Genomic DNA, 16,578 nt, shown 5'->3' with positions numbered 1-16,578 from the left:
AAGACTAGCTCCCCATGGCTTCTCCTCAAATCACTCCACTCCAGGTGTCCCTTGTGGGGTGGGGTGGGGCGAACGTCTCCCGAGTAGCCTTACAAACCTTCTCTGAGCTTACCTACACTCTGTTCTTGGATCGAGAGGAGGAGGAGGCAGCTGTTCCTCATCCCTGGGGATCTGCTGCCTATCAGCAGCAAATCCTCCCCTGTCTCTGTGTAGGCAGGCAGCTCTCCTTCTGGTCAACCACATCCCCCAATGCCTGAGGGACCTGGGACAACATCATAGCAATAGCAATAGCAGTTAGACTTATATACCGCTTCATAGGGCTTTCAGCCTCTCTCTAAGTGGTTTACGGAGTCAGCATATCGCCCCCACAGTCTGGGTCCTCATTTCACCCACCTTGGAAGGATGGAAGGCTGAGTCAACCTTGAGCCGGTGAGATTAGAACCGCTGAACTGCAGAACTGCAGTCAGCTGAAGTAGCCTGCAGTGCTGCACTCTAACCACTGCACCACCTCGGCTCTTTCTCAGCCCCTGGCCCCTCCAAACATGTCAAGGGAGAAGCGCATCTCGGTTGGATGGTCTTGGTTCTAATGCCTTTGCCGAACTGTGCTCCAATAGGGTCATGACACATGGTCATATCATCATCATCATCACCACCATCATCATTCTTCCAGCAGTGGCAAGGTCTGTTTTTTTTTGGATCAACAAGTGTCGCCTTGTGCAATCAAATGCAACATCCAGATCTAACTGGGCTTTTTTCACATCTGCATTTGTTCTATATCGCTGTCTTAGCTACAGCCTGCCACATGGATGCTCACTTTTTATATTAAAGTGGAAGGTGATAGAGGCAACGTGGTTGAGTGCTGCTCACCGTACATGACCATACCACTATAGCCATTTCTCCTGCATTTCCCCTGTGCGCTTGAAGGTGAACAGTCCCATAAAATCAGATGTGAAGCTATTGAAGACAGCCCCATCGCAACATGTTTGCACAATTTTATCTGAAATTTCATGAGATACATGCATGTTCTGTTTGAGGGTTGGAAGGCAAAAGAGAAAATTCCCTTCCTTGGGAATGACATTTTTTTTAATTGATTTTTTTTAAAAAAAAAAAGGCTTTTACAAATATTTACCTCCCCTCCCCCACCCTCCTCACCCGAACCCCCCCAACCTCCCCCCTCCGACTTCCCAGAACAAATACAGGGTATAAATCTTTAAGAAAGATGTTCTAAAATAAACTTAAAGAAAGTTAGTATCCTCTTTCATTTGAGCTTTAACTCCTCTTTTGTTAGGCTACCTCTAAACAGATTATATCATTCCTTGCTTCTTCGGTCATAAACTATCTGGAATTTCTTAGTCCCATATTTATTTTGAATATAGTCAATCCATCTTCTCCACTCCAGTTTATATCTCTCATTTGAATGGTCCTTGAGATATGCTGATATTTTAGCCATCTCTGCTAAGTTTGTTACTTTTAATGTTCATTCTTGGATAGTAGGCAAATCTTCCTTCTTCCAGTATTGCGCCACCAACAGTCTTGCTGCCGTTATTAAGTACAAAATCAAGTTAGTCTCGGGAATGACACTGAAGCTAGGAATTGCATGTACATGCTGACAGTTTAAGATGGACAAAACAAGATGGGAATTATGGCTACAGGTAGTCCTTGACTTATGACCACAATTGGACTGGAATGTCAGTTGCTATGTGATGCAGTTGGTCATGGCATGATTTTATGTCCATTTTTACTGTGGTGGTTAAACAAATTCCACAGTTGTTTAGTGAATCTGGCTTGCATTGCTGATTTTGTTTGATGAGCATCCAAATCTCATCAAATCCCACAAAGGGGTGAGATACCACAGTGGTGATGTTGAAGACATGGTATAAGTCACTTTTAGGGGGATCATTGTGACTTTGACCTGTTATTAAACAAATGGTCATAAGTCAAGGACTACCTGAAACGTTTTGTGCAATATATATAATCTCAGGAAAGTTTCGGGCTGTGTTTTTGTGCCTGAAATAATTAGGGAGTTTCAGCAAATAACTGAATAAACTGATTACCTGCCATCAAGTTAGGGTGAATTCTTAGAAACCACATGGCTAGCTGAAAAATAATACTGCATGGAAACTGTCTAGTTTCCAAAGGATTCTTCCCAAAATGAAAGAACCATTTCCTTGTTTATTTGCCTATTTGATCTTTCTTATTCACTGAGTTTTAAATAAGTTTTAAGTCATTGCATAAATACTCTAAATAAGCCACCTTAAAATTATTGCTATTGAGACAGATGTTGATTTTGTGCGAAGTTGGTATTAATGTATTTTAAACTTTCATTGTGTTTATTAAATGAAAGGGAATCGAAAACTGACAACTCATAATTATTATTTTTTTTAAAAAAAGATATTGTACTTTAATAGCATGGTGTACACCAGTGTTTCCCAACCTTGTCAACTTGAAGATGTCTGGACTTCAACTCCCAGAATTCCCCAGCCAGCGAATGCTGGCTGGGGAATTCTGGGAGTTGAAGTCCAGACATCTTCAAGTTGACAAGGTTGGGAAACACTGGTGTACACCATGGAGTATAGCATATACTCCATGGTGTATATGCTTGAAAGGAATGAATAGAAAATGAAAAACTGTTTCACACCAATATGAGAATTTACGTTCATTGATGTTCATAAAGACATTAATTTTACGTAATGAAACTCACTGTGTTTTCTGGATAATTGATTCTGCTATTTCTGAATGAAAAATTTAAGGTAGGTAGGCAATAGGTTAGTCTTGCGATAGAACGGATCAACATGAAATTCCATATAAACTCCATTCCATATCACTCTCCCTTCTCCATGTTTTTTCCCTCTCTTCCAACAGTTAGCAATTCCAGCTCTATTGATCATGCATGGCATCATTTGATGTGTTTTGGTCTTATCTACATACAGTTGAATTCTGCTGCTACTTTAATCTGGTGTGTGGATTGTGCTGTCTCATTAGCCAGACATTTTTCTCACCCACAATTGCGAAAGAGTTCGTTTAAAAAAGAAAGTAGGGGAAAAATGAGGAGGAGGCGAACTGCAAGCTGAAGGCTTGGGAATTATGGTCTTTCTTTAAAGAAATAGATGACAATTTTGATCTACTTTTCAAAGAAGGCTTTGAACAACAGGAATTTTGGAGCTTAAGGAGGTTTTGAACTTCAGTCAGAATCAGTAAAACCAGCTCCTTGTCTTGTTCTGTTTTTTGTAGCCTGGCTTTTAATAGGTCCTCCTTGAGGAATCAGTCTGGAATATTGTGTTCTGTTTTGGGAACTACAGTTCAAAAGTGACAACAACAAATTGGAGTAAGTTCAGAGGAAGATTACCAACATGGTAAAGGTGCTGGTGAAGAAATCCTAAGAGGAATGATTAAAGGATCTGGGTATTTTTAGTCCGCAGAAGAGACAATGGGTGAGATTTAAGATAGCCGTCTTCCTATGTCTGAACGGATGACTCATAGGAAAGAGATTGGGCTTAATTTCCTATTGCTCCAGAGCAAAGGATCAGAATAAGTGAGTTAAACCTATAAACAGGGCCGGATTTAGATGAAAAGAGGCCCTAGGCTATTCCACTTATGAGGCCCTTTCACCTCCCATTTTTAAGTTTGTAAATTACATGAGAGACAATAAAATACATCATTACTGTGATATATATCAATAGCAATAGCAGTAGACTTATATACCGCTTCATAGGCCTTTCAGGCCTCTCTAAGCGGTTTACAGAGAGTCAGCATATTGCCCCCAACAATCTGGGTCCTCATTTTACCCACCTCGGAAGGATGGAAGGCTGAGTCAACCCTGAGCCGGTGAGATTTGAACCGCTGACCTGCTGATCTAGCAGTAGCCTGCAGTGCTGCATTTAACCACTGCGCCACCTTGGCTCAATATATATCAATATATATAGCTGGCCTCCCGACAGAGGGCGGCTCTGCTCTGCGGCAAAGGCAGTGAGGCCAGCCGCCTCCCCTGCTGCGCTCAGCTGCCTGGCTCGGCCCCCTCGCGCTCACCTGCCTGGCCGCTGGTGGGCTCCGCCTTGATGGGGCAGCTACTGGGAGCGGCCGTGCCTCTCGCCTGACCGCCGGTGCCGGGAACGTGGGCGGGCTCCCCAACTGCTGCGGCGCTGGAACAATCTTAACCAATACATTTTTATATTTGTTTATTAGTCATCTGCGTAGAATTTCTCCTTATTTTCGGTTCAGTGTTTTAGTGTTCACTGTATTTAGAATAGTGTAATTTTAATTTTGCTAACAATTTGAATGTAGGCCCCTCTTGATCTTGAGGCCCTAGGCTGAAGCCTAGTTAGCCTATAGGAAAATCCGGCCCTGCCTATAAGGAAGAAGTGTCAGGCTAGAACCCGAATTTTCCATTGAATAAGCTGTCAGCAGTGGAACAGACACACAAAATCATAAATTTCCCTTTACATGAAGGCTTCAGAGGCTGAAGGTCATCTGTCTGAAATTCTTTAGTGGATGCTATAGCATTGAGCTGTGATGAGAATGCAGACTACTTCTGCTGACTGCCAGCTGCCTGCAGTTCGATTCTCACTGGCTTCCCAGTGAGAGAACCCAGTAAGAGAACCCAGATTGTTGGGGGCAATGTGGTGACTCTATGAACCACTTAGAGACGGCTGTAAAGCCCTTGAATTGGAGCTTTAATTAGCTTGTCTGTGGTCCTTTTTAATTCTGTGATGCTATAATACTATAAATCTGTGTGGGATCATTTGATTATATGCTTTTTCTTAAAGAAACCCTTTTTTCAGGATTCTGTGTCAAAGCCTGTTTGGCTCCTTAGAGAATTAAAAATTCACAGCTGGAAGCTTTGAGAAAGAGCGCTTGAAAATGGATTAAAAGATTGATTGGGGCTATACTGAACGAGACTTAATCAGAAGCAGGAACAATGGATTAAAGCGAAACAAAACAGCAAGACTCCTGATGGACATAATGTCTCTTGAAGTGATACATTAGGAAAAAGATTAGTATGCTTAAGCTAGGGTCACAAATCAGGAGGTGCAAAACAAAATGAAAGAAAATAGCCAACCACTAGCTGGAATTAAAATAAAATAAAAATTACATTTTTCTGTGCTGGTATCTAGTGATGATCTGTATCTTTGCAGCCCAAATCCAACATGCTTAAGCATGACTTTTTTAATTTTTGCCTCATTGGTCCATTCAAAGTATTATTGCTTGAATGAATGAATGTTCAAACAAACATGTGTATTTCTTAATTGCAAATAAATGGGTGTTCCAAGCCCAACTCTCATTCATTCAATAACCTCTAGTACTTGGTTCAAAATTTTAAAAAGTCTGTAGCATTTCAGACTAATAAATGTTATGAAAAGATAAAAAACTTTCACGAGCTGAAGCTCACTTAATCAAATGTATGAAGTAGTTAAATTGATATATGATTTAAACCAGGATGAGGAAGGGGAAAGAGAAGGGATAACAGGATTGTTATACAAACACAGGTTCCTGGTGGGTGCCTTATCAATCAATTAACATTACACAACGTGTTAACACACAAAAACACAAAACACAACAAACACATCCTCAACACTTATGATGGTGGCAATATCCCAGGGTCATGTGATCACCTTTTGTGATCCTCTGACAAGCAAATTCAATGGGGAAGACAGATTCAGTTACTAATTCTGTTACTAATTTAACAACTGCAGTGAGTCACTTTAACAACTGTGACAAGTCAGGTCGTAAAATGAGGCAAAACTCACGTATCAAATGTCTCACTTAACAACAGACATTTTGGACTCAATTGTGGTTGTAAATCAAGGACTAATACGTTACTAATTTAACAACTGCAGTGGTTCATTGAACAAATGTGGCATAAAAGTCATAAAATGGTACAAAATTCACTTAAGAAATGTCTCACTTAGCAACAGAAATTTTGACTAGATTGTGGTCATAAGTTGAGGATTGCCTGTATTGTGTAGTTTTATTGTGACATTAAGGAACTGGGCTTTTATTACTTCAAAAATTGATGGTGGGCTAGAAATCATTGAGGTCAGGATGGAATTTGATGAGAAATAGTACTTAGTGGCTAAGATACGATGGATGGATAAGAGAGATTTGTATCCTCATCCAGAAATGCACATTATCTTCCTCTTCTTTTTTTCAGATAAGTTTGTATTTATTTAACTTCCGTAGAATACAATGATTTTACATTGATAAAAGGCGCCAAGTTAAGATGGACATTATTTAGAAATATTCATACGTTACTTTGTTATTTTTGTGGCCATTTAAAAAAACAACAACAACTTCTCATTGTATCTTTTCTTCCAAGATGGAATGGAAGACTTCATATTTCTTATAAAGTAAATGGGTGACCTTTATATGTTTGTTATATTGCTCCTATTTTCTTCTTAAACTCAATTTAATTCCAGAAAGTAGGCAATTCCAGTGCCTTTTGACCAAAATCCTTTGAAGTTGTTTGCTTTCGATAGCCTCTTGGATCAAGTTATTTGTTTCGACACTGAGAGAATAATGTTTAAGTGCATACAATGTTCTTCTTTCTACACGTTTTTAGGTGCCTATGTGGTGATAAAGATTTTACAGCTGCCTAATACCAAATTCTTGTGGAAAATTAGGTCCAATAAGTCAGAGCAGTGTTTCTCAACCTTAGCAACTTGAAGATGTCTGGACTTCAACTCCCAGAATTCCCCAGCCAGCGAATGCTGGCTGGGGGATTCTGGGAGTTGAAGTCCGGACATCTTCAAGTTGCCAAGGTTGAGAAACACTGAGTCAGAGCATATTTTTGTGTACATTCTTGATACCTGAAGTGTGTTTCTTTCATGGAGTAAGAGCAATTGGTGCTCTCCAAAAAGATTACTGGGATTCAAATATTTCAAATTCTTATTTGGGGATAAAGATTAAACAAGATTCTAATTGTTCTGAGATTAGAGTTTTATTGAAATGTTGTCTAGTGTGTTAGCAAAAATGTCTTATAAGTGATGAACTTTTAACAGCTATTGATTGTTACCCTAATTCAGATGTGAGGAACCTCAACCGCATTACTGGATGTGGGTCCTAACCCCCTCCAAACAAGGCCATACATTCCTATTATTTTGAGTTGACTTGTGCAATGAACTATTGGTTGATTATTGCAGAGTTTATGCTGTAAATTTACAAGGAATGCAATGTGGCTCTTGTTTATCTGTTTACAGTGATTTTTCTTTGAATTTCTTCATAGTGCTTACAAATCATTTATAGTATGTTGCCTTTATAGTCTTCCTAAATGAGAGGACTGTTTTTTTGAGGATAATAAATCCTTGAAAGAGGATTCATAGAATCCGTTCATCATTAAGGTCCTAGAAAATGGACATTAATGGTACTTCTATCTGGTGTACCGTTACTACTTCTGTTACCCTTGCCTGAACCTTCAAGGATTGTTTACTTGTTTGCTACATACATACATACATACATACATACATACATACATACATACGTGTGTGTGTGTGTGTGTGTGTGTGTGTGAAAATAATGTGATTGGTTGCCCAATGAAATCAGTTCATTATCAATGCTGTTTTTATTTGCCAAGATTAACTAATGTGCATTTAGTTAACATTATTTGTGCATAATCCTTGCTTCCAGATGTGCTAGACTACATTTCCTTGATTCCTAGCAAGTACTAAAACTGTAACACTCTAACCTATTAAAAGGATAATTAGAGAGTTAACGAAGGAAAGGGAGGTTTAGGTGTCTGTAATGCACGTAACTGTAAAAGGAATTCTAAACTAAATAGTGGGAAGAACAAATTGCAATTGACTTTTTAAATCATTTGTAATGGCCAGAGCGAGGGAAAATTTAGAAACTGAACCAAGTCTAATAAAACAAAAGTTCAACTTACTGATCTGGTTGGTTTAATGACATATTTGTCACTAACTAGTTTGTTTCCTTTTAGCAGATAAAGATGGCACAGATCCAGAAGATATGAATGATGACAGCAGCATCAAAATAAAGAGAAACAAGTAAGTCTTAACAGTATTTAAAAGAGAGAGAAAGACAGATCGAGAGAGGAGAGGAGAAAGCAAAGCCAGGCAAAAACAATTCTTCCACCACCACCTCCACCTACTCCTTCTCCACCTCCACCATCATTTTATGCACAAAGACACAAGTCATGATCAGACCACATTGCATACAGTTTTGATCATCATATTATAAAAAAAGATGTAGTGACTCTGGAAAGAGTGCAGAAAAGAGTAACAAAAATGATTAGAAAGCTGGAGGATAAAAACCTATGAGAACAGCTGCAGGAATTGGATATGTCTAGTATGGTGAAAAGAAGGAGTAGGGGTAACATGATAGCAGTATTCCAATATTTGAGGGCTACCATAAAGAAGAAGGTGTCAACCTATTTTCCAAAGCATCAGAAGGCAAGACAAGAAACAACAGATGGAAAGTAATCAAGGAAAGATTCAAGCTAGAACTAAAGAATATTTTTCTAACAGTGAGAACAATTAACCAGCAGGATGACTTGCCTTCAGAAGTTGTGGGTGCTCCATCTCTGGAAACTTTTAGGAAGAGTCTGGACATCTTCTTGGTACGGAACAGTATAGGATATCCTACTTGAGCAGGGAGTTGGATTAGAAAACCTACAAGGTCTCTTCCAACTGTTATTCTGTTATCTTCAAAGATGCTCCAGAGCTGTAGTACAATCATTCTAAAAATGAAATACATTATTCTTATGAAATTTTGAATTATATTGAGCCCCAATAAGTCAAATTCAGAGAATATAAGGATTGGGAGGTCTCTTCCAGATAATCTAGTTCAAACTCTTACCCAGTGGAGTAACCCCCATAAAATAACATCTCTGACAAATAATCATCTGCCCTCTTTTTAAAATTTCCAGAAAAAAAAAGTTTACTACTCTGTGTCATTGTTGAATAAATGTTATTGTTGGGATTATTTCTTGATATCCAATCCAAAATAATTTCTTTATAATTTAAAGCCCTTGCTTCTTGCATTGTCTTTTGGATGCATTGTATAACTGAGGGGAAATGCAAATATATACATTGTTTTCTGATTCAGCCCATCAAATATTGATGATTGATAGATATAGATACAGAGATGGATGGATGAATGGACGGACGGACGGACAGACAGACATAATTTCAGTTAAGCAGGAATAGGTTGAAGACCAGATGGATCAATGAATATACTCTCCTCCTTTCAGGGAGCAATTACTGCATTGCACTGCAAAATGGTCACTTACAAATGAGGAATACCTAATTAAAGAAAGAAATGGCGCCTTTGGGTCTAATCTTGTTGATCTTGAATACACATTGATTGAGGTGAAAAATAAATTCTGCTGATGATCTCTCTCGGACCAAACTTGACTATTTTGCTCCCAGTGGACTAATAGCAACATAGATACCATTGTGGAAATTCCACCTAGTCTGATCCATTGTGAGGGTCAACATGGGATTTACTTACTGCTTAAAAACTATAAGGCAACCCAAACAATCCTTTTCTTATTTAGCATTTCAAAGCTGAGCATGGACTTCTTGTGATCTCTTTCCTTTTTTAGCATTTCCTAAATTTACCTTTTAGTTTCATTATAATTCCAGAGATAAGCATGTGGATGTACACTTGATTTATTGAAGGTTTAAAAAAGGGTCTGAATCCCCAACTATCTCTAAAAAAAAATGTTATATGAGGGAAATATTATTGTCTATCTTGTTAAAATATGGAAAATCAAAAAATCAGTCCTCCAAAGGGATAAATGGAACTGATCTAAGTGGTTACTTAACCAGTGAATGGAAAATATACCACTGCATATCAATATTAATTTTCTTGTGGTACTAGAATTTAAGGAATAACTCACAGCTCACAGCAGAGTTAGACAATGTTTTGTTCTCCTTGTAATCTGGCACATTAAGTGCATATATATATATATATATATATATATATATATATATATATATGTATGTATGTATGTATGTATGTATGTATGTATGTATGTATGTATGTATGTATGTATGTATGTATGTATGTATGTATGTATGTATATATGTATATATATATATATATATATATATATATATATATATATATATATATATATATATATATATATATATATATATATATATATATATATATATATATATATATATATATACACACACACACACACACACACTTCACCCTTACTAAGTTTCTGTAGCATCTGATGAGGAGTATCTTGAGCTGAATGCAAAAATAGCCGGTTTCTATCTTTTCAGCTACTTTTCTATAATATGCAACATTTGAACCTTAATCAATTGAAGGAATATAATAAATCTAAATATCAAAATATCCTGGTGACAGTTCCATCAGCATGGATCACTATATAATGGGCTGTTTTAGTCCTTATTAGTTCAACAATATTTGTTTGATTATGAATAATATATATATAGTGATATATATCCGGGGTCCCCAACCTCTGGGTCGTGGCTCTGAGCTGTTGGCAATTGGGTCACAGAACCAGCAGGTGAGTGCATGAAAATGAAGTTGCATATGTGTACTTTCCAGCCCTTCGGGCGGGACCTTCACCTCTCCCACCCTTCACTGGTCCACAAAGCTGGAATGTTTGGGGAACTCTGATATATATTATTCACTTGGAAGCTAGAAAATGTGATTAGTTCTGATACTAATCACAGTTGACCATCGCACTTTAGTCAAATTGATAACATAATGCTTGCAAGTGGTGGGTTTGTTTATCTATCAGATGTCCACTATTCAGGCCAAAGAAATTTTGCACCTTCCTGTATTCTAGAAAGATTGAATAAAACTCTTATATTATATGAAGACAGTTTCTATGATATTTGTAGGAAGTTTAAAATAAACATATGTATACATTATTATTATACAATTGTATCACAGCGGCCAGTTGTTTTGCCGGATTTGGCATTGGTTACTAATCGGGCCCCACCCAGGGGCCTAGGACGTCGTAACGTATTTTCGTAATATGCGTGCAGATCCAAGCAGTGCGGCTTTTTGCATTTGACTGATGGTGATTTTGTCAATTTTTAACTGTTTTAAATGTAATTCATAATAATTATCATTATTATACAATTGTATCACAGCGGCCAGTTGTTTCTCCGGATTTGGCATTGGTTACTAGTCGGGCCCCACCCAGGGGCCTAGGACGTCGTAACGTATTTTCATAATATGCGTGCAGATCCAAGCAGTGCGGCTTTTTGCATTTGACTGATGGTGATTTTGTCAATTTTTAACTGTTTTAAATGTAATTCATAATAATTATCATTATTATACAATTGTATCACAGCGGCCAGTTGTTTCTCCGGATTTGGCATTGGTTACTAGTCGGGCCCCACCCAGGGGCCTAGGACGTCGTAACGTATTTTCATAATATGTGTGCAGATCCAAGCAGTGCGGCTTTTTGCATTTGACTGATGGTGATTTTGTCAATTTTTAACTGTTTCAAATGTAATTCCAGTGCTTTTGGAATAGCACCCAGTGTGCCAATTACCACTGGAATTACCACTGCTGGTTTGTGCCATAGTCGTTGAATTTCGATTTTTAAGTCCTGGTATTTTGCGATTTTTTAATGTTCCTTCTCGGTGACCCTGCTATCACCTGGTATTGCGATGTCTATAATTGTGACCTTATTTTTTTCAACCAGTGTGATGTCTGGTGTATTATGCGCCAGTATTTTGTCTGTTTGTATGCGGAAATCCCACAAGATCTTGACCATCTGATTTTGGGTGACTTTTTCAGGCTGATGTTCCCACCAGTTTGTTGCTGTTTTAATATTATAATTTGTGCACAAATTCCAATGGATCATTTGTGCTACTGAATTGTGCTGCAATTTATAATCAGTCTGTGCGATTTTTTTACAGCAGCTGAGTATGTGATCAACAGTTTCATCAGCTTCTTTGCAAAGTCTGCATTTGGCATCATCAGAGGATTTTTCGATTTTGGCCTTAATGGCGTTTGTGCGGATAGCTTGTTCTTGCGCAGCCAGGATTAGTGACTCTGTTTCTTTCTTTAATGTACCTGTTGTTAACCATAACCAAGTTTGTTCACTGTCAACTTTATCTTTTATTTTTTCCAGAAATTGGCCATGCAGTGTTGTTGTTGTTGTTGTTGTTGTTGTTGTTGTTGTTGTTGTTTAGATTTCTTTTTTATATTTAGATAGATATATGACATTTAAAATGATGCAATATTAAGAAAATATGGTTCAACTGCATTTATGTTTCCTTCAAACTTCAGAATTTTAATACACTGGTTTAAGAGTGTTAATTTGCATAATGCTTTAATTCATTTTTTTTCTTTTATGGTAATTTTAGCTGCAGGTGTAAGTGTACAACTATTACATTTGTTAAATCGTTTTAATTAACTATACTGGAAGAAAGAGATTCTCTCTGGCTACCTTTGCTGATGATTCAACTTTCTGGTTCCCATCAATTTCACTGAATATAAATACTTGGTAGTTACCAGAAATTAGATTGGAAGTTTCATAGATCATATTATGGAATATTATAACTTGAAAGAATTAAAATAGCTAATACAATATCCAAGTCACTATTCTAATATGAAAGGTGACATTTTGATAGCTTTAGTGCTACTAATATCATGCAATATCCATTTTAGTGTAATTTAAGAGTGGAATTTTTAATGCAATTATGGATGGCAAGATGAGAATACTGTAAGTTAGGGCCCATATTGCTTAACTGGGGAATGCAATTTATTATCTGAAAGTAAATTTTAATATTTCTATTACAATTACCCCCCCCACACACACACACACACCTGTTTCTAATCTATAGTTCCCCGGGTATCCAAGTTGTATCACTACTGAAAGTCAGTCTCCTTTTATTAAGTTTTTCAAATGAGTTTCCGAAAATATGTGATACATTTAAAAGAGCAATTTGATTGAAAATACGAAAGAATAATTTGCAGCCGGTAACATTTATTGGTTTGTTCTGCAGCCTCAGAATCTGGAAACAGGTAGTCTAATATATAGATTTCCTCAAAATATACTTCATTAGAAGAATTGGATATCAGATGTCTTCCTTTTTAAAAAAACTCAACACTCCAGAATATAGCCCATCAAGTTAAAAAGTGTAAATATATCACTTTTTTTTTTTTACTGCTATGGTTATTTTTAAAAAAAATATGTTGCAGATGAGACCAAATATAATGGCTAGATGGCAGTGCTTTATTTAGCCTGTTCTCTATTTGCTGTTTTGTTCATTATTTCTTCTTAAAGAAGAAATAAGTAGAAATTAAATTGGGAATTAAGGAGGGACTGATGAAATTTCTTCTTTTAAATTTCTTGACAAGATGACATTGGTGGGTTTCAAAAATTGTTCAAACCTACTCTGTGGGTGTGGCCTCCTTTGTGGGAGTGGCTTGCCGCCCATGTGACTGGATGGGAGTGGCTTGCCGCCCATGTGACCGGATATGAAGATGGCGACGACACTTGTCAGAACCACCTTAAATGACCTCACACACAGCACTGGCATGCATAAGAATAGGGTGTAAACATGTTTTTTAAAAGGCATCTTTGGTTTGCGTTAAAACAACTTCAACACACGCAATGTTCTGATTGCATCACAAACGCAGTAGTCATCCTTACCTTCCACAGAGGCACTTATGAGTTTTATAAATAGGAGCATGATAGTGTAGAATAATCATATCCAAGGACCAGTGGTGGGTTTCAAAACTTTTTGGAACCTCTTCTGTAGGTGTGGCCTGCTTTCCGGGTCCACTGGTGGAACCTCTTCTAACCGGTTCGGTAGATTTGACGAACCGGTTCTACTGAATAGGTGCGAACTGGTAGGAAGCCACCTCTGCAAGATGAACATGAACAAGTTAGGTAGCTTTTATTCCAGCAATTGTCTGCGTAAGTCCTGCAATTTTTTATTGCTTCCTTTATAGGGCTGAGAGAGAGTGGGCCAAGGTCACCCAACTGACTTCGTGCCTAAGGCAGGACTAGAATTCGCCATCTCCTGGTTTCTAGCATGATATCTTGACCTCTGGGCCAAGCTGGCTTTCAGTTAAATCACTATTCCAGACCACATCTCTTCTTTGTATCTGTTATGTATCTCCCTACAGAACAGTATCTCTTTGTGTCCTTTCTTTGATTTTTTTCCTTGACTAAACAGATAGCAATAGAAATAGAAGATGAAAATATCTTCCTATTTTGATTTCCAGGTTCTACCACCTTAAAGTAGGAAATGTCTTGTGAATATATTTTTCCTTCTTGCCAAATGCTCCCAAATATACTTTGTGAATACATTCAGTCCCCAATGAGTCTTGCCAATAGGAATAGATTTGGCAATATATCAAACACAAGTAGTAGGCTACTTCACTTTTAGTTATTGTCTTCAGTTATCTTCTTGTCATATTTTTTCCCTACCTATCATCTTTTCCTTCTCTGCCATGTCTTATTAAGTGAAAAACAAAACAAAAACAGAAGAAGAAAAAAATCCCAAGGGGTAAAATTCTTCTTGTGATTCGTTGAACTTGTCAAGATGTCCATGTTGTTCATCTTTAAGGATCCCTTTTATACATTTCACTGAGCACACAAAGTAATCTATTTTCGATCTTTGCCTAAATCAACAAATATTGGAAATCAGCTTTTGAAAATGATGCTGACACTTGGAAGGAAAATATGGGCAGTAGCCCTTTTCCTCTGCACATGTTTTTAGACTATTTGAAAAAGCCAATTTTTAAATGGGTTTAAAGTTTGTTCTAACACCACAGCTTTGTGGGGTTGCATTTAACTAAATAACATGATAACGCGTTGTCTCAGATTAAAATTTAGCACATACTTTCCAAATTCACTACAGAGAAAGCTATGTTGCTTATATTTTCCTAAATGCTCCTTCTCTCTAAAGTTTACCAAGAGTTTAAAAACGCTTTGTGTGTCTCTTCTATCATTTAAGGTTGGAAAATTCACAGAACGTGGAGCTAGAAAAAATTACAATGGAAGAGAAAAATGTAAAAACATCTGAACATCAGATTACCCTCCCCTTGGAGGAACGCATTACCCATTTTCGAGATATGCTTCTGGAAAGAGGGGTAAGAAATTGCCTATGGTTTTCCCTGATACCTGTAATATTGGGCAACACGATATAATCTTAATGTATGTAATAGATATATTGCAACAGACTAATGGTTTAGATTGGTTGTTAATATGTTCTTATCAATAGATAATTCCACTGTTTACTATTATGTTATTGCCCTTACTTTGCACAAGCTTAGCTTTTTTGAAAAGAAAACCATAAGAACATGATTTGTGCTTATCAAGTTTCTTGATCCTATCCATGTATTGGGTATGTCTAGTCTAACGAAAAGAAGGAATAGGTTTTTCCAAAATACCAAAAGGGGACATGATAGCATTGTTCCAATATTTGAGAGACTCAAATGAAGGAGGTGAAGGGGTCAAATTATTTTGCAAAGCACCAAAAGACAAGACAAGAAACCATGGTTGGAAACTAGAGCTAAGGAGAAATTTCCCAACACTAATAGCAATTAACCAATGGAATAACTTGTCTTCCAGTTGTGAGTTGTGGGTTCTCCATCATTGAAAGAATTCAAAAAGACACTGGACAGCCATTTATCTGAAATGATATGGGGGTCTCCTGTTCAAACATCAGACCTCCAAGGTCCCTTCCAACTCTATTTTTCTATGTTCTATGCTTATGCTGTCTAAAGCATTGCTGTTTCCATTAGCAGTTCAGTAGCATAAGTTTCCCCAACCAGATGCTTGGATTATAGATCCATAATTTCCACTCAGAATAGGTAATAAGACAGGAAATATGCAATCATAGCTAAATACATCTAGAAGCTAACAGACTGGGGGATTTTAAATATTATCTGTTGGGAAGCTATTTCAGTGTCTTGAGTTACGCGCAAATTCCAATTTCTGATCTCTGCCTAATCTTAAATAATTATAGTATCCATATCTCTAAACTATTAAATGTACATTTAATTATATGACATTCTTCAGGAGGATCTTCTTTTAAGTTCATCATTGAGACATCATAAAATTATACAGTTTAAATTGTGAAAGAATCCATTTTGGTATATTAAAATTATTGGCCCATTTATTTAGCAGCTGTGAGCCAATGAAATTCACTGAGTTTAATATTTTTGTTATATTTCATCCTACAGTAGTAGTACTTGAAATTCCGGGACTAAAGGGGAAATCACTCTGACCCTTTTAATGCAATCCACACTCTCCATTTTGGCAGGATGCTGGTTGGAAGGGAAACAATGTTGTGATCTTCTCTGTCCAAATATCTGTAACGTATGAGATTACATTGCGGAGAAGCAACTCCTGTTATACGATGTTTGGATGCATTGATAACTAAGAAAAGTAAATTTAGCATCAAGGAAAGAAACGTGTTTTGAAATTAATTGGGTGCTCATGCTAGCCTTCGGAGATTTATTTTGTACTTATTTTTAGTTAACTTCACTCGTAAGTTACTTTGAAGACCAATCTTATAGAATTTATTTATATCTTCTAAAAGTATGCTATAAATCATTAAAATTGGTGACGGTTTTTTTGGAGTTCTCTGCACACACGTCATA

At 37.2% G+C, this 16,578-nt stretch overlaps 1 protein-coding gene across 1 annotated transcript in view; it reads left to right on the top strand.

The window, feature by feature from the left end:
- Positions 1–16,578, top strand: part of TCERG1L (transcription elongation regulator 1 like) — a 198,550-nt gene that overhangs the window by 163,330 nt on the left and 18,642 nt on the right. The window contains exons 9-10 of the mRNA XM_087725988.1: positions 7,931–7,997; positions 14,928–15,063. Coding sequence (XP_087582114.1) covers positions 7,931–7,997; positions 14,928–15,063 — 203 coding nt within the window. The remainder of the gene's footprint in view (positions 1–7,930; positions 7,998–14,927; positions 15,064–16,578) is intronic.

The sequence above is a fragment of the Thamnophis sirtalis genome, unplaced genomic scaffold (assembly GCF_051295495.1).
Source record: "Thamnophis sirtalis isolate CommonGarterSnake01/CBP01778 unplaced genomic scaffold, rThaSir2_p1.2 scaffold_11, whole genome shotgun sequence".
NCBI classification, from domain to species: domain Eukaryota; kingdom Metazoa; phylum Chordata; class Lepidosauria; order Squamata; family Natricidae; genus Thamnophis; species Thamnophis sirtalis.
Note: the sequence above shows the minus strand (reverse complement) of the source record. Positions and strands in the feature narration are given on the sequence as shown.